This window comes from Propithecus coquereli, unplaced genomic scaffold (assembly GCF_000956105.1).
Source record: "Propithecus coquereli isolate 6110/MARCELLA unplaced genomic scaffold, Pcoq_1.0 Scaffold7, whole genome shotgun sequence".
NCBI lineage: Eukaryota > Metazoa > Chordata > Mammalia > Primates > Indriidae > Propithecus > Propithecus coquereli.
Window position 1 is genome coordinate 16,423,486 of NW_012153062.1, and position 25,963 is coordinate 16,449,448.

The window sequence follows — 25,963 nt, forward strand, 5'->3', positions numbered from 1 at the left end:
CAACATTCCATATCACATGCCAAATATACACTGCAACTTGTCTTAAGAGACTATATGAATTAATTCATAATAATACATTTACTTTTCTATAGACCAAACACAAAAGTACATGACCCACCAACATCAGTGGAGGACTACATGGATATGCAAGACAAGAAATTGACCCAGGCTAACTACAGCCTACATACTCTGTATCTGAAGTGACACACTATTTTATTTTGAATAATCTTGCATGTTTATTCATTAATAATGATTCAATCAATAGTAATGGCTATTTTTTTCATCAAATAAAACCTGCACCTAACATTACAGTATAATTTTTACAATACAATGATAATTTGAAATGGGGGTACAAAAATGAAAAGCAAATCCTGCCTGTAGGATGCAAAATTCCAATCTGATTACTTTCCTTTATCCTCCATGATCCTCATGACTTCTTTCAAATACAAATAAATGCCATTCCTAACACTCTGTCCATGATAAAGGAGGCTCTCTATACATTTTTGACACAGACATTATCTAGGCAAGTACAAATGTCATATACAATGCATGTGCCTCTTTATAAACATACTAAAGTAAACCAAATAACAGCATTTCTAATGTTTTCTGTTGAGCAAATTTATTATAAAACTTTCAGAAGTCATGGAAAACTTCTAACATTGTTCTACAATAGGATGAAAGAGTTTGGGATACATAAGCTCCTGGAGGATTTGCTGAGGATAGAAATTGGCCTAAAGCCAAGTGGTAAAAAAAATACATAATAAATATCATCTGAAGATGACAATTTTTATTAACTAAGTAAAGTGGAAAAGAGGTATACAAATGTTACAAAGTACAAGAACTATTAAAACAAGGAGAAAGTGAAATCTAGAGGATTAAAACAAAAGCAATTGTAAGGAATGGATATAATGGACAGAAGCATAAAGAAAGAAAAGGAGAGGAAGATGGGAAAGAGATAAGGAAATACACTGCTCTATGTAAGCTCAGAATAACTAAAAGGACCTTTTGCATTAAAATTTAATATTAGTTGAAATTGTGCAATTTATAGTGTGTCACTACTATACGGTATATAGGAAGTATAATTACTTCTATTCTCTACCAAGGCGTGGTTAAAAAAAAAAATGCCACAGACTTATTTCTGCCTCGTGCAAACATCTAGAAAGGTAACAGCAAATTAATTACTGAGGTTTTTTGTTTTAAAAGACAAAAACTAAGAAGAACAAATACTTCTCTGAGTATAGCTATTTGCAAGTTTAGTGCACAATGTACAATACTTCTGGAGAACTGAAAAAGTAAAATTTTGAAAGTTAGATGTTCCAGAAGATATCCACATTTTCCTTTCTTAAACAGCGCAAGAAATAACTTAAGAGTCTGAAAATAATATTGCTTAACACTGTTCTTGGTCTATAGACTAGGTTACAGGAACTGGCTCCAGAAAGACACAATTCTTGGCAGCTCTGATTGATTCCACTGTTTGGGAATGGATGCTGTAGTCCTTCTCTAATTTGAGGACAGAAACCACGCTAAATTCAAGTGAAAGTGACTTTACGGAACAAAATTTTGGTTAGGTCAAAAGAATACAATGTTCCTCTAGTGGCACAGGAGAATGACTACGTAAGCCACCAACACTACACACAGGAGAAATAGTATAAAGATCAGTTTATTCGGTAGGCTTCCAATCCTACAAATGGTATAAAAAAATACTGAAAATATGAAAAGCATCCATTTCACAGTAACACAGGAACACAGAGCAGGGATGAAAAGAAAAGATAATCTGTGTTTGGCCTTTAACTGATAACACAAAAAGCCAATTTGTCAAAACTGTGGCAGAGAAAAGGGAGAGTAGAGTGCCTTCTCAGTATGTGTAACAATATATTACTACCATATTGGACACAGCATATCTATCAGAATTTGGCCTTTGGTCTTAGATATCATGATAGTCTGTACATATGAACCTGTCAGAACTAGTGACCTAGTTTTCAAGATTCTGGAAACAGCAATTTCATTATTTGGTGAATCCAGTATTTCTTTGGAGAGAAGAATACAAAAACTGTCTCAAATTAGTAAAATTGCTGATAGAAAACTTATAATTCAAATGACTGTGAACATGACTAAATTATATTTCTATTTTTTCCCAATTTAAAAAGTAAAAGAGACAACAAACAGTATATCAAACTACTGTATAAAAATTAGGTAATACATTCCAATTTTCAAGTTGTCTAAAATGTTAAGTTTTTTCTACTGAAAGTATAGAATATAATTTTGAAGTATGAATTCTGAGATCAGAAGAAAACTACATGAAATTAGATTAGCTAAATCCTACCTATAAAATTTTCAATTGAATTTTAAATATCCCTCTTTGGATCTTAAAAATGATGTTACAAAATTAAAAATAGAAATATGTGTAAGACTTTGTTATATCTATCTGTTTTATTTAGCGTTAAGATTTCATCCTTGAGTCGTGTAAAGAAACTCTCCCTTAAGGACTATGGAACAAAAAGGGGAGCACTTGCCTCAGTTACTGCAATGGTAGCTTTTACCAAGCACTAAAGTTACAACAACAGCAGGTAGCCATTCAAGTAGCTCACGATTAAAACTGAAGTCAATTCCTTCTTTAGAAAACCGTGAGCCAAACCAATTTGTCAGCAACTGGTATTGGGCAAAAGTACAGATTTCTATCGGCCCTATTGAATAGCTAATTCAAGTTTGTTTTCTGGAAAAACACTAGCCTTAAAAGCCAAACACTTAAGAACACAGACAGACACTTGGCCAGCAACACACTATGGCTTCCTTCCACACTTCATGAAGCTAATTGGAGGCCCAAGTCTGTTAGTGCTCTGCATGCATAATGGTTTTATAGGCCATAAACATATGCCTCTTTCACGTGTGTAGTCTTTCAGCATCAACGAGTAATGCTGGAGAAAATGAAAAATATAAACTTCATACTTACTGTAAGGGACACATTCATATTGGACTTCAAGGTATTTGTATGTTCCAGGACATGGATCAGGAAATACATCTGACCCTGTAACTACTATACACTGTGTTCGATTGTTGCACCTGGAAAACAAAATAAATCAAACTTGTGTAACTAATTTATTTGTTTATTTTTACTTGAGAAATATAATATAGAACAGATTCCTATTTTCTTCAAGCAACTAGAAGCATGAAATAAAATTCAAGTGATACTAAGTTGTTCTACATTATTAAATAGTTATAAAAGTTTTATTTTCTTTATGTTGTAGTCTCTGTACCATGGGTCACGCTAAATTTTAACTAAAAGTAAAAAGAAAATAGCTGACAGTTCTTTATTATTCTACTATATATTTTAATTGGAATTTTTGACATATTCAACATGTGTTGGCCAAAAAAAAAATATTACCAGGATACTTAATGCCATACGTAAGAATTACAATTACAAATTTTTAAAAAATGGTATTATTATTCAACAGAAACATAGAATCATAAACTAAATAGCTAAGCAATAAGTTTTGACAACATATCAAAACATATGGGGAGCCAAGTTTTTTCAGTTTATCTTCTAAATCCAGTTTGCAGTTAAGTTTTTTATTACAGGTACTTTTCTACACTATTGAATACCTAACACAAAGATAGTAGTTCTCACCTTAATATGCTATGGTCTGTATAAATAATAAAATGCATTTAAAGCATTTAGCACAGTGATTGGCACATATTGAATGTCCAAGCATTGTTGTTACTTTCCCTATTTTCAAAGATCAATGTGCTTATATGCTATTATATTAATATGACATAACTATGTACCTCAGGTCTAAATTAATACTCCCTGAAATATAACATTAAAAAGAATGCCACACTAACATGACACCTAGAATGTCCAGTTTATTATTATACAGAAGTGTTTTCTTATTTTTATGTTGTCATTAATTCATCAAGAGTATTAGAAAAGTTAGCATTCTAGGCAAGATGATACTTAAGTTCTACGAATTTGTCCGAATGGTCTTTCTACAAGCTTTGTAAAGGCAAGAACTATTTCTTTTATAATATGATTTGATTACAACCCAATGAAATGGAATGTTTTCAGGGTTTTTATGTTTTCTGATAGCATATACATTAAGAAGGCAAAGCAAGCAGAAAAAGAACATTATAAAAAATTTATTTAACAGTTGTAATACTAGATATTCTATAGTGCATAAAGTAGCTGAACCATAAAATTGCACTGTAAGAATTTTGAGAAAGCATCTCAGTTCCTGCCTTGCACAACTAAGGGACAGTGGAAGAAGAAATGATTCTTCTTCCACTGTATGTGTGTGTTAAGTCATACTCCTTGGTCTGGTTTCAACTCAAAACCAGGTTGGTTCCTTCTCTGAAGAGCAGCAAAGACTGAAAACTTCTATAGGATTAAATAGGCAAATTTTTATAATTTTAAGTATACTATAATGAATTTCAAATGAGTCTTAAATATTAAATAAATTATGACCAATATTGCTTGTATAAACATTAAACTAATGTTAACTTTTATTACAATTTTTCTATAATACAGTTTGGCATTTATTTTTTAAAAACATAACTATATAATGTAATTTTCAAGAACATGAACAAGAACATATGCAAAGAACAAGAACATATGCAAATGGTATATTGTCACAGTTGCCTGCAATATCATGTTTTCATCTCATTTTTCTGTATTTCTCTTAAATTGGTTCACTCATTGGAAGAAATCTGCCAGTGGTTCATCATTTAGTGTAAATGAATTATTTTAACATAAATCACAGAACTAATTTTATATCCTAAAATTTAAAACAGGAGGTGGGTTTAAGATTTCTCAATTGTCAATAACTAATGTTTCAACTAATGTATAAACATGGTCAGGAGCAGTGGCTCATGCCTGTAATCCCGGCACTTTAGGAGGCTGATGCTAAAGTGAGCCTCAAGTGAGGCTGACCCACCACTTGACCCCAGGAGTTCGAGACCAGCCTGGGCAATATAGAGAGACCTTGTCTCTACAAAAAAACAAGAAAAATTAGCTGGGTGCGGTGGCATGCGCCTACAGTCCCAGCTACTCGGGGGGGCAGGAAGGATGGCTGGAGTCCCGGAGTTCAAGGCTGCAGTGAGCTATGACATTGCCACTGTACTCCAGCCTGGGCAACAGAGTGAGACCTTGTCTCATTTAAAAAAAATAAAAAGAAAAGAAAAGAAAGAACAGAAAAAGAAGGAAAATGTAATTCTGATGTTTTCTTTTGCTTCTTTCTTTAATTTGGCAGCAAGAGACTTCGCTGCTTTATAAAAATTTCTTGATCTCCCAGGAATTCTCAATCACTAACATGGTCCCCAGTGCAAACTAAAGTCCTTTTATTTCCTTCTTGGTTATTTTTTGAGACCTACAGAGAGCTTCCCTTTATCTTACTCTCACACTTCTCAGAAAAGAAGAAATATAAACTATGTGTTAGATAACCCTTTTATATACTCCCTTTTTATACATTTTATTAACGTAACCACTCAACCAACATTTGTTATGTTTCAAATGGTTTTTAAATGTTTTCATTATAGAAATCCCATAAAATAACAATTGCATTTGTGAGTAAACTTTTCCTATACTTCATCACTCTTCTCATCTCACTGAAGGCTCCTCTCACAACACCACACCAGGAACATATGGGAGAGAAAGGGGACTGTACTTGAAGCTGAAATGGACCAAGAATATGAAGGATTTCTGACCAAGGTGAAGGAAGAAGTAGCTCTAAGGATTTGAGAATTTATATCATTTCCCCAAAATAAATAATACATTGAAGATTACTCAATTTTTTTCCACGAGAGGTAACTGGATGAATGAATATGACTAATATAGGATTGGCAATTTTTTTTCATATTTCTCAATGTCAAAGTATGTTTTGCAAGTAATATACAAGAGATAAGCATTCTCATCTCCACTACATTGTGTCTGAAAGAGGACCAAAACCATAAAATGAAAAATAATTGCCCACATTTATTCTTTTTCTGAACAACTTTGCGTTAGTCATCTGACCACAATTACAAGTTCAAATTATTGCCAAAAGCAATTATGATACTTTATATCAACCACATAATTTTTATTTCTTTAAATAACCACATTGTACAAAACATTTGCTTTAAGATAGCAAGAAGTGTTTGTTCTACAACTATAATCTTAAGCACGATTGAAGGTAAGGAGACTTAATGAAGTTCCTATAAATAAAATTATATAAATTCCTAAATTCATGGCCTCCCAAAGTATTAAAAATGTTCATTTTACATTTGGAAAATTTATATATAGTGGATATAAACATATATATTTTATATACAAACACACACACATATCTCAGAAGTACAAGAAATTAATCTTGAGAAAAACTGGAAATTAAGGACTAAAACAGTAAATGGTCATCAAGAAGAGGAACCTAATTGTAAAAAGTGTAATAAAATCAAAGCTTTGCATATCAGTATCTTGATTCATAGAAATGAATCTAAGGTTTTAGAGGACCAAATTATGGAAATAAAAATACTGACTCTATATATATTCTTTATGAAGGAAGCAAGGAGTTAAGTTTCCAAATAGAGTGTATGGATACAAGGGAGAAGGCAATATCCGATGTGAGCTGTTAATGCTAAAAAAAATGTGAAAATTCCTGAACCAATATGCTGTTGGTAAGATTGTAAAACTATAAATTGCTATCATTTAGAAAGATCAGGAAAGAGAAAGCAATTACTTAGCCACAGAAGCAAAGTAAATTCACACGGAGGGCTTAGCTTCCAAGTTTTAATTCTGATGAAAATGAAAAGGCATAGCTAAGCCAAGAAAAAAAAGATGTTGGTTCAATAGTTTGTATTCTTGGTACTGAGCATAGCTCCTGGCATGACTTCTTTCTCTTCTCCCACATGGAAAGATTGCTTTATCAATAAAAGTCTCAGTGTGTTAACAATTAAACTATCAGTGTATTTTGGTAATGCCAAGTGGATTTATTACATTAATAACCTGCACTTTTCTTACATGTTAAGCATAAAAATTGAGTGTGACTAAGAAGGCAGAAGAGAAAAATAGGCTTTTTTAAATAAGTGGATATTTGATTACGATTTTAAAGAATTATGATTACTGTTCATCATAAATAAATACTAGAAACATTTTGAACACTTCAACTTTCAAATAACTTATTTTATATTTATAAAGATGCACAGATGAGTTAAGATAGTTAAAGTGGTGGTTTCCAAAATGTGGTCCTCAAAACAATGCCACCAGAATCAACTGGAAACTTGTTAGAAATGCAAATTATCAGGCCCCACTCAAAACCAGCAGATTCAGAAACTCTGGGGTCAGATACTCAGCCATCCTAGTTTTAACCTCTGCAGTTGATTCTTATTCGAGAACCACAGGGTGAAAATGAGACAGGTTGAGCTACTTTAGTAAAGAATAAATATGTATGGCAATGCATGCTTTTACTCTATAAAACTTAATAAAATACAAGTGAAACAGAAAATAAGTGATGAGTATGACTTATGTTAATATGTCTTCTTGCTAATTTTAAGTATAGGAATCAAGGGGTTTAGTTGCTTTAATTTTGAACAAGCTGCTAGTTATATATCAATTCCTGACATGGAAGTATACTGAGTACATTATGAGCCCATTTTTTAACAGGTAAGAGGGCAAGTATAATGTTTTCCTAAAAACTTCCTAGCAAATGAAAATTTCTAACAATAAACTGGAAATAAAATTTTTGAGAATCTGCAAAAATATACTATGTTTCATAGCAGGATGTCATTAAAATAACAGAAAAATATGATTCATTGTAATCACTCCAAAATTTTCTATAGTCAATCTTCGATTTATTTATTCAATAAATTTTAATAGAGTGGCTCAACTCTAGGAAGGCAATAAATGCTTTAAGAGAGAACTCATGGGCCTAAGTAGGCCCTGCAAATAATGTCTAAGCAATGTCTGGGGTATTAACTGATGATTTGATGCTAACTAAAAAATAAATATAAAAGTACATAAGTACTCAGTCCCAAATTCTAAACATTTAATCATTTTTCATATTCTTCTAACTACATTTTGAAAATTTTCAAATTTGGCATGAAAAGTTTAATCATTATTTCACATCACTGGGTTAAAGACAATATCAAAAATGTCACCTATATGTAATTTCTGGCTGTAACTTTCTAACTACCATATTAAAAACTTTTCTTACTATTCTAAAGTATACATAGAGTATAACACTCAACCTGAGAATTCCAAGTAACTAAAATCGATCTAATAATAAATGCTTTCTAACATTATCAAGTTCAAATACCAGAATAAAAGTATGATTTCTCACAATAATATTCATAAAACTTATATCTTATTCCTAAAACTCATCAACCACAACAAAGAAAATCCTAAATTCTGCTTTATAGGCCATAAACTGGTTTAAATGGGGCACAACATTGAATTTTAAACATTATTTAAAAACTCATTCCTGTAGTCTTTCTACCCTAAATGGGGGAAAAAAATTCAATTCAGGAATGAAGACAAATGTTTATTTCTAAAAGCTGAAGAAAAAAAAAAACAAATAATTTTGGAGATAGTAGTTTATTAATTTACTTCCTATGCACAAGAAAATACCAACATATTCACTGATGGGCAAAAATTAGAGTAAATATTTAAAGTCAGTGATATTGCCCAGGTTTACACAATAAGTAAGAGAAGAAATTTCAAAAAATACTTTAAAAAATATCTAATGTTATCTCTTAGCCATCACAATTTGCAGATAGCAAGATGTCAAAACTATTGCAAACAGTATATGTTATCTTCCAGATGTAATCAATGTTCTCAGGTCTCGATATTAACTTTAAGGGTAACCACAGTATTTTTTGAAATTAAGATAAATGTTCCAAGAAAAATGTGTAACTGATGAAAAGGCATTTTATAAAAATACATTGTCATTAATTTACATACTAGTATATGGAAATTACTTAGGAAATGTCATGCACAGATTAACAGCAGTATTTTAAAGAAACATTATCTTTTTATTTTTGAGACATAGTGCCTCATTACTAATGAAATATTAATGCAAACAAAGATTAATATGTTCCTTTTTCTTAATCTTTTAAAACTGTAAGTAAATGAAGGCACGAAGCACAGGTTACTTATTACACTCGGAGAATAAATTGTATCAAAAACAATACAGCATTTTGTTTATCTCTGTTCAGAAGCAACTCATTTGCTATTTGGGAAGAGACTACTGATTAAAAGCAGAGGCTTTAGAATCAAAAAGAAATGGGGTTTAAATCCAGTTCAGCAGCTTACTTAACTGTGAGTCTATAAGCAATGTATTAAACCTTTCAACCTTAGCTTTCTCATCTGTAAAACGTAATACTTTCTTTAGAAGTTTGTTCAGGTTAAATGGGATAATGCAGGCAACTCTGCACAATGCCTGGATAACAAACCTCAACCAAAACATCACCACTACGAAAAATATTAATAAAAACAATGTCCCTTGTATAAGATGGACACAGATTTGCAAACCTTTAAAGGAGCGGAACATCTTATACTCTTGCAGACTAGACCCTACACCATGCATATTCTTTCCTGTGTACACCTTTAAAAACAGGCTGAACTATTCATGCAAATTTGTTTCCATTCCAACTCTAATCTTGAATTGTACAAGGCCCGACAAATTGCTTTTACTCTTCTTTTGATTATCTTATGCTCATTATTACACTTTACCAAGTGCAAAGTATGGAAATGAGATTCCATGTGTAATCTATTGTGAGAGGTGTTTTAATCAATAGTCTTGTTCTGCTGATTAAGCAGGGGCTTCTGTTTTGGCAAGATAACATTAGTTTCTCCAGTCATGCTCCAAAAACCATTGGGAATCTTCAGCAGATCATTAGATATGCTACAATAAAGCTTTGGTGCATTTTCTTTTCTTCCTTAAATTACTTCTTCACTGTCCCATCATTCCCAGTCACCGATGGCACCGCATTATTATTGCAGCTCCCATGAAACGTGCACTAGAGCTATGTCCCCAGGCCATAGGATGCCATTTTCAATTGAAGCTTCTACTTGAAAATATAAATTAAGAAAATTTCATTATCTCCTGCCAGGGGCCATTATTCACCACAGTTCTAAGGAAGATTAAAAATGCAAAATCTACCAACTTGAACAAATACTCCAGCATTCAATCGAAAACCTCAGTATATCATACAGAAACTAAAAATTCAAGTTCGCTTAAATTTGAAATCATGCAATTATTAATTAAAGAATTAGTCCAATTTTTTATTAGGTCTGTATGTTCAATGTTCAATAAAGATTGCTTCAACAATTTCTATCTCTTACTGGCATCTGTTAGATTTTAAACTTCAGTTACAAAATACTAGCAATGATAGGTCTGTTTCTTCTTCCCTCTGAGTTACTTTCTGTCTCAGTTAAAAATGCTCACTTTCTGGAGAGGAAATAAATGCTTTCATAGTACCAGGGTATCATGTAAAAATACTCCTTTTCAAAGTGCCAGGTATAAACAGAACATTCAAGAGTATTCTGGAGAGTTTAAACCACATCCACAGGTGAATTATATATTCTAAATGAACACAACAGCTACAGTTGAATTATTACAATATGAATCCATTTGCTAATTAATGCAATAGGACTTATATTCATTCTTGAGTCTCAATTATTAAATAAAAATAAATTATATGTTGATAAGTAAATTATATCCCGTTGAAGTACACAAGTTTAAAGCAATATAGAAACCTTACCACAAAGTTAGAGGAAAAACTAAAGCGAAAAGAAAGAGAAGCTGCCAACTTATAAATACTTATTAGAAGTGATTATATGCCTGGCACATGATAAGAATTCAGTGTTTCATAAATGAAATAATGATGAATGGTTGGCATGGCTATTTCTGTTTGTAAATAAACATGGTTAATAGAAAAACAACAGACATCCAAAGACTTCTCATTCTGCTTCAATCAGCTGTACCTGATTCTCAGAGAATTCTGTCAATTTGAATATAGTTTTGTTTCATGAATGCTAATAATAAACACTTAAGAAATAGATTACCTATTTAACAGGAGGGGGAAAAAAAAGTACTCTTTAGCTTCATTCACTTCTCCATTCACTAACAAATTCCAAATGACCTACAGTACTCCAGCCACTAGAATGCTTGTCTTTTTTAGTCCCAATTTAGAACAATTTTTACACACACACCAGATGACCTTAGCACATGAACAGGTGAGCTCCAATGCAAATAGATTTGCTCAAGCAAAGTAATCAAGTGAACCGAGAGGGGATACAAAGAAGTTATGCTTCAAGATACAAGGTTACAATCATTCTCACAGATGCAAGAGGGAAACTGAGTTGAATGTTAAATTAAACCTTTGATTTTTTTCAAATTTTATAATAAAATGCTCTTTTATCATCTGAACTTTTATTCTGTAGAGCTAAGTCGGTCCTGCTTTCTTTAAATATTTATTAATGATGATTTGTGAACTTAACTAATTGCAAAGTAAACATAACATTAGGAAGCTAAATGGTGTGTAATTAATATGGCAAAAAAGGTGTTCTATAACAATGTTCCCATTTGTCATGTAACTATTTCTCATAATTTATTTAATAATTTGTGTAGTCTAGATTTCTAACCATCACATAGAATTTAATTCTCTAGGCATTTTAGGATATTATACTTTTTGCATTATAGAATATTGTGTTATTTAAAGTATTTTCAAATCATTACTGAAATAAAGTTAATTCTAGAATCTCTAACAAAATATGCATGAATATTGGTATATGCACAGATATACAATTTGAAAAAATATATATAATTTCTATTCCATTCAATTTCCTATATATTGACATTTTTAAAAGTTTACAATGTAATCTCGATTTTTTAAAAAAATTACAACTGTGATTAAGTCTTAAGTTTCATTTATAAAAAATTATAGGAAAATTCAATTTATCACCAAAATGATAACCATATGCAAAACCACAAATTATCTTTGTATACGAACATAAATCTATTAATGCCTGAAAAAGATTATAGTGTATAAGAAAAATAGAAAGCCCCAAGCCAAAGAAGTAAATTATCAGGTAATCTATGGCAAGTCAACAAAAGCTTGACAGTAAAATCTCACGTAAACTCAATTCTAGAAGGCTATTATTTTATTTTTCAAGTGCCGAAAACAGGAATAACATAAGTGATACCCCCCATAATCATTTTGTATCTGAGTAAAATATTGTGCTAGGAATTATAACTACAAAGTATGTACACTTTAATATTTATAGTTAATTTGCATCTTAGAAACTCCAAAATTTTTTTCAAAAATTCCACATTAATTACTAACATAAGCATTTTGAAATGGCAATGCTGATTTGCTAAAAACAACTTTCTATGTTTTAGAAACCTTTGAAATTCCTCACAGTTTTTACTGGACCTTGGGGTCAGTTTAATGCAAATTAGGCTTGACTCACTCAGAGCCTTATTAATCCAGTACAAAATCTCTTGTTTGCAGAAATGCACATTCAACATAAATGTGCTTGCTTTTATTAGCAAAATAAGAAGTATTTATTTACAAAGCATGCCACTGAGACTAAGTTTCATTCACAGGGTCATCAGGTCTAACTATTTAATGAAAGGAATAAGATAATATAAGTGGGGATAAAAACCGTAACATTTTGAAATACTTAAAAATATTGCTTCTGTGTCCAAATTTTCGAGGCTTCTACTTTTTAATAATTCAAAAAAATAATACTACCTGTATCAATTAAGTGCAATTATTTATAAAAACGTTAACTTACTGCAGTTTGCATTTGCAGAAACTATCACATTTTTAACAAGGGAAATGGGAAATCACTATGGGATGCCCTAGTTAGATTAAATTAGCAAGAAACTTGTTACCAGACTATATAAAAGACACAGCATAATAAGACATGACCTTGCAGAGCAGTGGAGCCAATCTGTGATGTTTTTCCTTCCTATAACCCTTGCTAATTATCTGCAAAGTTACAGACCCTTTTGTTGTGGGTTATTTTTCTTCAAATTGTGAGGGGGTTTTGGTTTCTAAATATTTAATTAGTCTTGTTATGATATGAGATTGTTGTACATGCCAAGCATTTTGATTTTCATATTCTATTTCTTCTAATTATGTTCAGATTTAGATTGGTCATCCCAAATCTTTTCCTTTTGTAATTATTTACTTCTTAAGGATCATTCAGTGAAGAAATATTTTCACCCTTATGGCTCTTCTTTTCCACAAATGGCTTTTCTGGTCCATTAATTACCCGTTCAGAGGATTAGAGTTTGAAACAATGCAAAAGAACCTGCAACTAAACAGAGTTTTAGAGGGAAAAATTGAGAAAAACTAGATTTGTGTTGTTGCTATTTTAAATTCACCTTAAAGTTCCCTTCCTTGGTTTGGATATGATTTTGATAAAGAGGAAAATTAAGTAATAAATATTTTTTTTCTGACTCCCAAAATGTTTGATGCTATGTCATTTCATCAGTATTATAAATCTTGAATATAAACAAAAAATTTCTAGTGTAGTTGATAGCAATATGATTTCTGCTTTTACAGACCTCAATTTGATGACAGTATGGCAACAAATGTTGACAGAATTACTATATAAATTAAACTTAAGGTACAGAAATAAAATCCTAAGACTTTTGGAAGTGTGGCTTTTTAAAAAATACTTGCATTTATTCAAAACTATACTGAATGGGGAAAAATTGAAAGCATTCCCACTTAGAACTGGAACCACACAAGGTTGCCCTCTATCACCGCTTTTATTCAACATACTGCTGGAAGTCCTAGCCAGAGCAATCAGACAAGAGAAGGAAATCAAGGGCACCCAAATGGGGGCAGAAGAGGTCAAACTATCGCTCTTTGCTGACAATATGATCTTATATCTAGAAAACCCCAAAGATTCTGCCATGAGACTATTGGAATTGATAAACAAATTCAGCAAAGTCTCAGGTTACAAAATCAATGTACGGAAATCAGTAGCATTCTTACAGGCCAACAACAGTCAATTTGGTTTGAGAACCAAATCAAAGACTCAATACCCTTCACAACAGTAACAAAGAAAATAAAATACCTAGGAATATATTTAACTAAGTAGACAAAAGACTTCTACAGGGAAAACTACAAAACACTGAGGAAGGAAATAGCAGAGGACAAAAATAGGTGGAAAACCATAGCATGCTCATGGGTCAGCAGAATCAACATTGTTAAAATGTCTATACTATCCAAAGTGATCTACAAATTCAATGCAATCCCTATTAAAATACGAACATCATTTTTGACAGATTCAGAAAAAATAATTCTATGCTTCGTATGGAACCAGAGAAGACGCTATATAGCAAAAGCAATCTTAAGCAAAAAGAACAAATTGGGAGGCATCAATTTACCAGACTTCAAGCTATACTACAAGGCTGTAGTAATTAAAACAGCATGGCACTGGCATAAGAACAGAGACATAGACCAATGGAACAGAACTGGGAACCCAGATATAAAACCATCCTCATATAGCCATCTAATCTTTGACAAAGCAGATAAAAATATACACTGGGGAAAAGAATCCTTATTTAATAAATGGTGCTGGAAAAATTGGACAGCCACAAATAGAACACTGAAATAGGATCCACACCTCTCACCAAAATCAACTCACAGTGGATAACAGACTTAAAACTAAGACATGAAACTATAAGAATTCTAGATGAAGATGTTGGAAAAACTCTTTATAGGCATTAGCCTAAGCAAAGAATTTATGAAGAAGACCTCAAAGGCAATCGCAGCAACAACAAAAATAAATAAATGGGACCTGATCAAATTAAAAAGCTTCTGCACAGCCAAGGAAACTATCACAGGAGCAAACAGACAACCTACAGAATGGGAGAAAATATTCCCATGCAACACATCCGATAAAGGATTTATTAACTAGAATCTATAAAGAATTACGGAAAATCAGCAAGAAAAAAATCAAACAACCATCAAAAATCAAACAACAATAATTAAAAAGTGGGCAAAGGACATGAACAGAAACTTTTCAAAAGAAGACAGACTAACGGCCAACAAACATATGAAAAAATGCTCAACATCTCTAATCATCGGGGAAATGCAAATCAAAACCACAATGAGATATCACTTAACTCCAGTGAGAAGGGTCTTTATCAAAAAGTCCCAAAACAACGAATGTTGGCATGGATGCAGAGAGATAGAAATACTCATACACTGCTGGTGGGACTGCAAACTAGTACAACCTCTGTGGAAAGTAATATGGAGACACGTCAAAGAGCTACAAGTAGAACTACCATTGGATCCAGCAATCCTATTATTGGGGGGCATCTACCCAAAGGAAAAAAAGACATTCTATAAAAAAGACATCTGCATTAGAATGTTTATAGCAGCACAATTCACAATTGCAAAGAAGTGGGAACAACCCAAGTACCCATCAATACATGAGTGGATTAATAACATGTGGTATATGTATGCCATGGAGTACTGCTCAGCTACAAAAACAATGGTGATCTAGCACCTCTTGTATTATCCTGGATACAACTGGGGCCTATTTTACTAAATGAAGGATCACAAGAATGGAAAACAAGCACCACATGTACTCACCATCAAATTGGTATTAACTGATACTTAAGTGCACATATACTAGTAACATTCATCGAGTGTCAGGCAGGTGGAAGGGAGGAGGAAGAGATGGATATATTCACACCTAATGGGTGTGCTGCGCACCATCTGGTATATGTACACACTTGAAGCTCTGACTCGGGTGGGGCAAAGGCAATATATGTAACCTAAACATATGTACCCCCGTAATATGCTGAAATAAAAAAAAAATTTTTAAATTATAATTCTTTGTCAAAGTATTTAATCAACTAAGGAAAAGTTTCCCATTTTTAATTAACTACATTCTGTGTTTATTTTATCAAGAGGCAAGAAAGCACTACTATACATTACCCAAACTGAATTCCAGATCTTCCCCAATTTTCACGTACTATGTTTCTTCATCGAATGTATTTTCCAGCTAAATAAACTTTTCTTCTTATTATTTTTATTTTAAAGTAATTTATTTTCCTCATGCAATTTCTAAAATATTTTGGTAGTAAAATATGACATACTTTATAAACAAATTCATAGGAATATCTTGTATAGAAGGAGTTGAGAAATATGAATGAGCAACTTTGAATAATATGAACTGAATTAATAGATGAATGTTGGAGGGCAAGGTAAATATATAGAGTTAATGTTTCTCCAAAGGTTCAACAAAGTGAAAGCTCTTATTCTGAAAACAAAGTGCTATGTAATTAATCTGAAAGCCATGAATCCTTTTCTATTAACTATGTAATTTCAACTCTGTACCCCACAAAAACCATGATCTGTGTTTCCTTACGTCATTCTTTCCAACCCAGAAAGAATTCACCTTACCATCTATTTATTGAGATTCTACCCTCATACTCGAATTATATCCCAACTCCCCAGGAATTTTCATACAAATATTCTGTCCTAATAGAGGATCCCTCCACCCTAATTTAAAAATGTTATTAGCAAGTATGTAGTAGTAGCAAATACATGCTAGTAACAAATATGAGCATAAATTACATATCATAAATTACAGTATTAAGAGATTAGATTCCGGCAACAAAACCTCTTTGTCAAGAAAAATTCTACTTAAAAAATGAAAAATTTGCTTAATGGCAGTGGATTAGAAATGGAAGTGGAGGTAGGCCTGGAATTATAGTAGTGAAATTCTGCTCCAAGACTCTCAAATACTCCCTTCACTCTCCCTCCCCTGTATCTCACTCAACCCCTCAACTTGACAGTTTCTCCAGGAATCTAGTTTAAAAATCACTGATCTAATATAATCCTCTATTAATATAGGTAGGAAACTAAGGCCCAGGAATCTGATTGAATTAACAAAACCACATGCTGGAGGAATCACTGATTCAGTGAGATCTCTCTCTTAAGCATCTCTCTACTATATACCATCTGTTCCACATGCACAGCTCAGCACTTGTCTCTACAGAAAACATCGAAACAGGACGACTTTTTCTATGGAGATTTTGAGAATCTTGATATCCGTACAATTTAGAACAGCTAGCACATTACTGAGCTAAAACTCAATGAATACGTCTGAACTGAGTTATCACAGAAATTACTATGTACACTTCTTGAACTATCTCTTCCTTAATAAGAAGATCCATTTGAAGAACTGTTAAGGAGAAAATTATCAGAGCTTAGGGTACCAAGTTTCTAGTCTGAGGAACTACTGTTTTTCAACTCCCAGTGATGACTTTTATGTAAGCCTAGGAGGAGCAACTTCTTGTTATGCACTTCAAGGTGGCGCACACATATGCAGGAAGCACCAGCCAAGGAGGTATATAGAGAAAGTCAATGCAAACAATGCTGGCCAATCAGTATTAAACTCTTCCCTGATTATCCAAAATTAAAGTGATCTTTCTCTCCTTTCCCTATAGCGGTAACTCTTTATAATTAACTTGGCAATTAATCACATTCTGCTTTGTGGTATGCTGTATTTTGCATTTTGGTTGTTTCAAAATTGACAAAGTAACTTCCATGTCTAGAATTAAATGGCAAATTTCTTATGTGTTTATTTATATTATTTCCCAAACACTTCAAAAGAGTGTTTGCAAAGAGTTCACTGCATCAGGTCTCATACAGTGACCTTTAGTTGTTTCTAGGACCTTAGGTTTACCTCTCTGCTGGATTGCTAGATATTAGCCTTCTTTCAAACCCCTCCCAATACCTAGTCTTGTTTATGGCAAGAATTATTCACTTAATAAATACTTTCTAGATTGGAATAAATACTTTCTAGATTGGAATAAATTGGAATTTTCATTCTTCTATATTTTATTGATTTTCTTTTTTTTAAGAGACAGGGTCTGGCTGTCACCCAGGCTGAAGTGCAATGGCCTGATCATACATAGCTCACTATAACCTCAAACTCCTGGACTCAAATGATCCTCCCACCTCAGCTTCCCAAAATGCTGGGATTATAGGTGTGAGCCAGTGTGCCAGCTACTGAAGGTTCTTTATCAAAGAACAACTCAAAATGTGCTGAGATACATACGAGTTGTCATTTCCTTAATAAAAACTACAGAAATTTTGGATAGATGTTTACCTAACTAATACTAAGATAAGAGGTGAAACATAATGGCCAGAAGCTAAAAACACAGACTCTTCAGATACTCTGAGCAGTACAGCAGATGTGGAAGGCCAAAAACAGTCCTTAATTCCCATAATCTGAACATAAATAACCAAATTCATCAGAGACGTATAAAGAGATGGCTACTTTGTGGTTCACACACTCTCAGATTAATGGAGTCTCACCTGACTGATAAATATATGGCAAATTTCACTGGCTTATTTCTGATAAATCAGAACTAATCTTTAATCATGACAAAATATTCATAATCTACAGAACTAACCTTTAATCATGACAAAATATTCATAATCTAATCCTTTTATCAAATTGACTACCACTGCAGGAGTCTCATGTGTTTGCACAATTAAAAACCCATGTTAGCTGTATATAATAAGGCATTACATTTGATGCAAATCCCTTTCTATTGAAATAAGTGCCAAGCTGACAGCAGGAAGTAGCTGATAAGAAAGCAACAAGGCATTGCTGATGGCATTCTTGATAACTGAACACCAACTCATAAGCATTCAGTCTACAGCCTATTACCCAAACAGCTCATTTTTAAACTGCACAGATCAAGAGAAGTGTCCTTTTGCTGCATCTTAGTCACAAAGCAAGAAATTATCTTAAAAAAAGATAGACAGGTGATAAGTACATAGGAAGAAAGAAGGAAGGAAGAAAAGAAGGAAAGAGGAAAGAAGAGGGAGGGAAAATATGATAATTTTATATTCATCTGTGATTCTGGTATTAGAAAAAGCACTAGAAGACATTATTTGCCACTATATCCTATGTGCAGGAATACCTATAATTTTGGAAGCATAGTAATACACTAAATATACCACATTCAAATAATATCTATACAGAGGAAAACTAACAAATGGATATGAAATTGTGTATTACTGTTCTCTGCTATAAAAAGAATGAACTCCTATTGTTTCAGAGTTCATTAGAAAGAGTCTCACAAACCATAGTACTACTTTCCATGCTGACACTACAGAGATAAAAGTAATTTTTAAAATATAACGATATTTTGTAGAACTATTCCATAATTTTGAGATATATAAACAAAGCGATCTTTGAAAAATTCTTTCCTTTCCTCCTTAGCCTAAGTGAAAGAAGAGAATTCATAGTGCCCGAAAGGAAGAAGAAAGCTGATGAAGAAGCCATGTGGTATAAAAAGTGTAAAAGAGTGGGATAGAAGTTGGATAACTCCTTTAAAAGACCTACCCAGTATTCCCTCAACATATAGTGTTATCTTCCCCTCTGAGGCCATTGTTCACCACTTTCCCTTTTCCACCAATTTTTGAAAGTTTGTTGTACTATAAAGGAGATTTAGTATCACAGTTATTTCTGTACATTAACTCTTCTTCACCAGATTATAATATCTTTGAGGGGTGAGTCACTGTTTTAACAATCTCTGAGCCATGTGCAGTGCATAACACTGTACCTTATTCTAAAATACTCCATAAACATCCATTTGTACTCTCGCAAATATATAATCTCACCAGTTGTTCATAAATACCTTTAGAGTGCCTGGCACATCAGCTTACACATCACAGAACTCGGTGATCATTTGGCAGTATAAGTCAATGAATGAAAGATGAAGATAAAATTTTCAGAAGCTAAGCATGGTTCCATAACCATACATAGAAACCAAATTAAAACTTATCTGATTTACAGTTTACATAAGCAATTTGTGTAAGTTCGTAAAAATTACAATGAAAGCAGAAGGTCTCTATTCCCATATTACACTCTTAGCCTAAATTAACTTCATACCAGTAACTTGTCTGAAAGGCTCAGTTCATCAAAACCTAAAAATGTTAGGTTCAAGTGCTTTAAACATTGCTAACACCACGAGCAGGCGTGGAGGTACCCGGCAGTGTGCTGTGAGGCAGCAAACACTGCGCTCTTCTGAAGCTAACATGCACTCTTACGCCACATACAGACACAGTTACTAAATAATACATAGCTAGAAAAATATCTTTACTACTGCAGATCAAAGACACATTATCATATTGTACACATTAAAATATATTAAGCAATTTTAAGATATTTACATGTTTTACAAAAGTTATAATATATTATCTTAATTTAATGACTCTATTTAAGGTGGCATATTTTATACCTACGAAGCTTTAGAATTATTTTTATTTGCAAAAAAGTATTATAATACACTCACACATAACATTACATATTCTATGTTGGGAATCACAGTCAAGTTACTAAGCATATTTGATACATTATTAAGAAAAAGAAACAGTAGAAGATCTTGCTACTCCTCTTATCTTTGACCCTCTAACTTTTCCACTTCAGTAACCTCATTAATGTCAAAATGCCATTAGAATGTCTGCCCACTTTTAAATCTCTATAGCCCAAGCAAAGCAAAATCTTTTGGGTTCAATCAGGAGCATTTTCTTTTTGTATTCGGCTAAAAAACTTAAGAGAGTTACAAAGATCAGAATATTACTTTTATTAAAAAATAGACGGCATAACAAAGATAAATTTTAGAATGCAAAAAGGCATTTTAAGACCTGAATTGAGCAATTTTTTTGTTTGTTGTTTGCTTTAAAACTCTTTTATTTAATAGTTTTTACGCTTAATTGTCAGATTCCTATAACATTTATAACCAATACCACTGACAAGAGTTGTTTTTACATTTCATACTAGTAGCTTTCTTCGGTTGGGTAACATGGGAAGTGGAATTTGGGGCAGAGATCTGTAAGAGGCTTATTGGGAGTGCTCTTAGAACTGCCAGGGAAGCCTCCACAGAGGCAGGATTGGTCCAGTGAGAAGCTGAACGCCAGCGAAGCTGCAACAAAGGCCCAAAACATCCCGTAGGGAGGGAGCTCTGGAGTTGGGAGAGCCCTTCCGAGATGTCCCGGGAATGAAGCAAAAGGATAAGGAGGCCTAGCTTTATACTCTGGCATTCAATGGGGGCTGCCTCTGGGGAGCAGGATTTAAGATCCCTTCAGCCCATGGCAGTTCCTGTGGAGGCCTCAGCCGTGAGCCCATCAGCAGGCAACTCTCTTGGCAGCTGCGGGAAAGACAGCCTGATTCTGAAAGGGGAAGCACAACATCCACAACGACACTACCATGGTAAAGAGTTTCATGAATTGCTTTCAAAGACAGTGCTTTTCACACTACTTCTCATTTTCACGGTTTTTATTCTTTTTTATCTTCTTGTACATACTGACATGTCAATCCTGTTTACTAAGCGGTATTCAATGGGTTTCCTATAGAGCAATGAACCTTAACAGGCAGCTTTTAATTGGCCCACATAGGAAACCACATTACTATTAATTCCACAGCTACAGCATAAAATAAAACCATTGCTTCTCAAACTCTAGAGCAATTAGACCTCTCGGCTATTTGGCTAACTCTGCTTCATGATACCCAATGCAGTTAATTATATTTTTTGATGTTAATAGTCTCCGTCAGTGTCAAGCATAACTTCTCTTTGATGAATATTTAAATTATATTTGAATAAAAAATAATCTTGGTTACATTTCATATTCAGTAATCATCACAGCTTAATAAAGGTCTACTCATCAAGAGTTGAAATAAATGGCAACGCACATATAAATGTCCTATATTATCAGCTTATCAGATAATATATTTGTTATGACCACTATTTCTCTCTCTAGCTATATCTAACATGCCTGTTTATATACATTTTTAAAGGTATAGTTTCATTCACATAACCTCCCACAATTAGATTTCAAAAGTTACTTAGAAACATTCTTTTAAATTATCTTTACAGAATCCCATTAATTAACAATGAGAACATCTTAGGATTAGGTCATAAAATAATTTAATGTGTGGGAAAAAATTACCAAATTATAAAATACCCTAGAAAAATCAGCATACATACATCCTTGTCTCCTCTTGCTGTACTGTTTTGGCAAGTTCCAAGAGTAATAAGAAAAAAAGTTTTGATTTACTAAAAGATTTTTTGATTATAGAACTTACAGAAACCCACTGAAATCACTACTACAGAAAAATAACAAATAATAGTGTTCTCCACACAAGGGGCGAGGGTGAGGAAACTTCCAAAAATGGGGAGTAGGGCAGTGGGAGGAGATTATAAAAGTCCATTAGTATAATTTCTTTAAAATTTATTTATTCCTTATTTAGTTTAAAACTCATTTAGTTTAATCCATATTATAATAAAGTTTTAAACTAAGCATTTATTTAACATAAACTGTGAAAATGGGTTATGCTAGCTCAAGTCTTTTACTGAATGAACAAATGTTTTATCTTATCTACTTAATTAATGTCCCTAATAAATTGATTTGTTTAATTTTTAATCTTTCAGTCTCCCTTCTACTAAATTCTAAATCTTTGAGATACAAAGAAGATACAATATCAAAAAGATACAATGAAATGTCCTGAAATGCACACTTCAACCTACGGATGTCCAGTGGAACACTATGCCAATTTCTCAAAACTATCACCTGAGAAATTAAAAAGGTGAGCATGGATTCAGGTTTTGTGGGGTCTAAAGATTGTAAAATTTAGGAATCCTTCTTTAAGAATCAAAATAGAAAAATTACCAATAGAAAATCAGGTACCAAAGTAATAGTTATTTAGAAGAAAAAAAAAAAAAGAAAGCACAACAAATAAATTTTTAAAAGCTGACAAGGACCACAACCGACAATCTAGAAAACCAAAGCAACAATTAACTAATTGCTTGGCATTCTTTTCTAATTCTTTCTTTAACTTTTTAGCTACATGCTCTATGATTGTCTCTTCATATAATAATTTCATGGTGTCGCTTTCTATAATGCTGCCTACCATCGACGGCTGGGGTGCGTAAAACACGCACCTGCATTGCCACACGTGCTCATGCTTGTTACACTACTCCGGCCTGTGCACCGAAGACACTGGCATTCTGATAAATTCTATTTTATGTTATACTGATCAAAAGAGGGAGAATGCATGGTACATTTGTAATTTTACATACTACACTTGACATGTGCTCTGTGTATTCTGTGCATGTCACTCACCAAGAATAAGTAGGAGAAAACTTCTGTTTTGATTAGGTATCTATGAGAACCAAATGCACTCTTACCATTCTACACATTTAACGACTGAAAGAATTTTCCCCAAACTAGCCTCCGGCTCCATATACTACAAACATTGTTTCTATTCTACTACCCACATATCTCAGGTGCTACACAGAACACGTTTAAATTGCAATATGACATCTGGCTTTGCACATTTATGTTACAATCAGTAAGGAAGTATAATGAGTAATAGGAATATTTCTAGAGACCATTTCTTCATCAGAATAGCTGGCAATAACTAAACTGTACAAGAGTGTCCACAAACCACATAAAAATACCCTACTAAGCCCAGACTGAATTTATCACCAACTGAACTTTCACTTAACTGGATTCCGAAACGCTCTTGGCTACTCCTAAGCCACCATAAATGAGGGCAAGTGTTAACAGAGAAGTCAAAGAATGAAATCAAAACCTTAAAAGATTGTGTTTAAATACTGTACTTCTGCAAATTTTACAAAAAAATTATGACGCTGTGAACATGTTCCAATGCCTTGGAAGAGGCCTGTGCAAGTGAAGGGTCTTTATGTTTTTTAAGATTCATTAGCTTCATGGATTTACCATGAATCCACCCTTAGAGAATAACACTTTCAAAAATTACAGGTGAGTTCAGTAACAATGATAAATCTGTGGTCTAAAAAAATGAACAGAAGCCCACTGGCATAGTCTCAAGCCAACTCAAATACAGCAACTCTCATTTCAGACACTTTCTTAAAGTCATGGGTAGTGTGTACAGGTGAATTCTAAAATTGTGTCTTTCTTGGTTGCATATGACATGTGAAGAAATTTTGGGAGAACTGTGACGTGTATTTGTTACACAATACATGGATTATATTGACTTAAATAAAATAAACAAATATTAAAAGACTGCAGAATTGTTTTACTTCTTTGTATTTTTTTCATAATCAGATATTCCTAGAAACACCTGAAAGAGATATATTAACTCGAAAGCTAATTATGGGATAAGAAACAATATTAAAAAAAAATCTAAGTTGCTATAATATATTTAAAGACAATACATGGCAAAGAAAAAAGAATGAGTCTTTTAAAATCTGCAAAATATATAAATATGTATTAGTAAAATGCCATCAGAAACCTAATTACCTACAATAATTTTCCTTAGACAATGTACAAAGTAGAGTACCTATACTGGTGTTTTTGTTGTTGCTACTGTTTCTATTATAGTCTAGGTTTGCAATTTCAGTATATGATATAAGAAAAGCTAATAGGACCATAATAAATGACAGTTTAAGTTGTTTTTAAATCGTTTAATATCAAATCTTTTTCTCTCTTCATTTAATAAAATTAGTATATTATTAATGATACTGACTTATCATTGTGAGTCTGCTCCTAAATAAGAAAACAAAATAAGGATTTAAGGTAAACTAATGATGTTTTCTCTACTAAATAATTGATAGGCCTTTTATTTACATTACTTAGGAATCTCATTAAAATGTACAAGGATAATTATAGTGAAAAACCCTCAATTTTGCCCCAAATTATATTTGATTATTTATTAAATAATAAAATGTATTAAATAATAAACAGCATACTTTAGACAGTGAATATATTCCACAGCTTCAGTGAATATAGGTGTTATTTTCCTGCTAATAAAAATGCCAATAGGAAATTTTACAACGTAGTAGAAATAATTCCAAATTTTTTTCTTTCTTTCTTTCTTTTTTTTTAAAGAGATAGGGTCTCGCTCTGTTTCCCTGGCTGAAGTAGTAGAGTAGAATGATCACAGTTCACTGCAGCCTCCAACTCCTGGGCTCAAGCAATCCTCCTGCCTCAGCCTCCCAGGTAGCTAGGACTATAGGAGCACACCACCAAGCCTGGCTAAAATTCCAAATTCTTAAGTGAAGTTACACTTCATAATTTGTTCTTTTTTTAACTGGTAGAAAATATGCATTACATTATATTTCAGTAGCATTTGTCTATGAATCTGGGTGAGTGAAAAACACAAGAAAAAGCCACATTCAAAGCAAAAATAGCTACTATGCCTTGATTTGAAACTTTAAAATAAAATTTCATTTCTATTCTTTACTACTGTGATTAAACATCTATTCTTATCTGTTCAAAGTATAACTTTTTTAAAATGATGCTTGAAAGCTAAATTTTTGTACTATTAGTATGACTGACATCAACAAATGGATCCATACTAAAAATGAATCACTTAGGAACAAAACAAAGTACTCAAATACATATCTGAAAATAGTCTTATGTAAGCAGATCTAGTGATCTTTCATTTGGATGAATGTGTATTAGTAAAATGGCATCAGGAATCTGATTACCCACAATAATTTTCCTTAAACAGTAAGTAAATAAATTTAACATTTGATTGTCTAGTCTACTTTGAAGATATGAATTAGACAAACAGTGTTTCTGTCAAATAACTTATTTAAATTTATGCTTCGTAAATAGAAATCAATACTTTAGTGTATAGCAGGATGTCCTAGGTTAGTAAAAAACTACAATGTATGTGAAAAAATATGTACTACAGAAATATCATAGTCACCCCATCCATAACACTCATCTTCCCAATGAGAAACCTGGAATAAATAATCCCCAAGACTATGAAAAAAGATCATTATGATCATACTGAGATTTATAGATCAAGTGAAATCTTCATGTTTATTTTTACTGGTTTTAATTCTATTTCTTCACCTCTCTTTGGTTTCAAAAATAAAGACAACTTCTAAAAAGGAAAACTGAAGCAAAAATCACCAAAGTTTAAATGAGATATGGCTTTGCTTTTAAAAAC

At 32.7% G+C, this 25,963-nt stretch overlaps 1 protein-coding gene across 7 annotated transcripts in view; it reads right to left on the minus strand.

Moving 5' to 3' along the window:
- The window catches only part of ADGRL2 (adhesion G protein-coupled receptor L2), a 193,059-nt gene that overhangs the window by 49,997 nt on the left and 117,099 nt on the right, over positions 1–25,963 (minus strand). For all 7 annotated transcript variants that reach the window (XM_012661141.1, XM_012661143.1, XM_012661142.1 and 4 more), the window contains exon 4: positions 2,951–3,060. In XM_012661141.1, the coding sequence (XP_012516595.1) occupies positions 2,951–3,060 (110 nt within the window). The remainder of the gene's footprint in view (positions 1–2,950; positions 3,061–25,963) is intronic.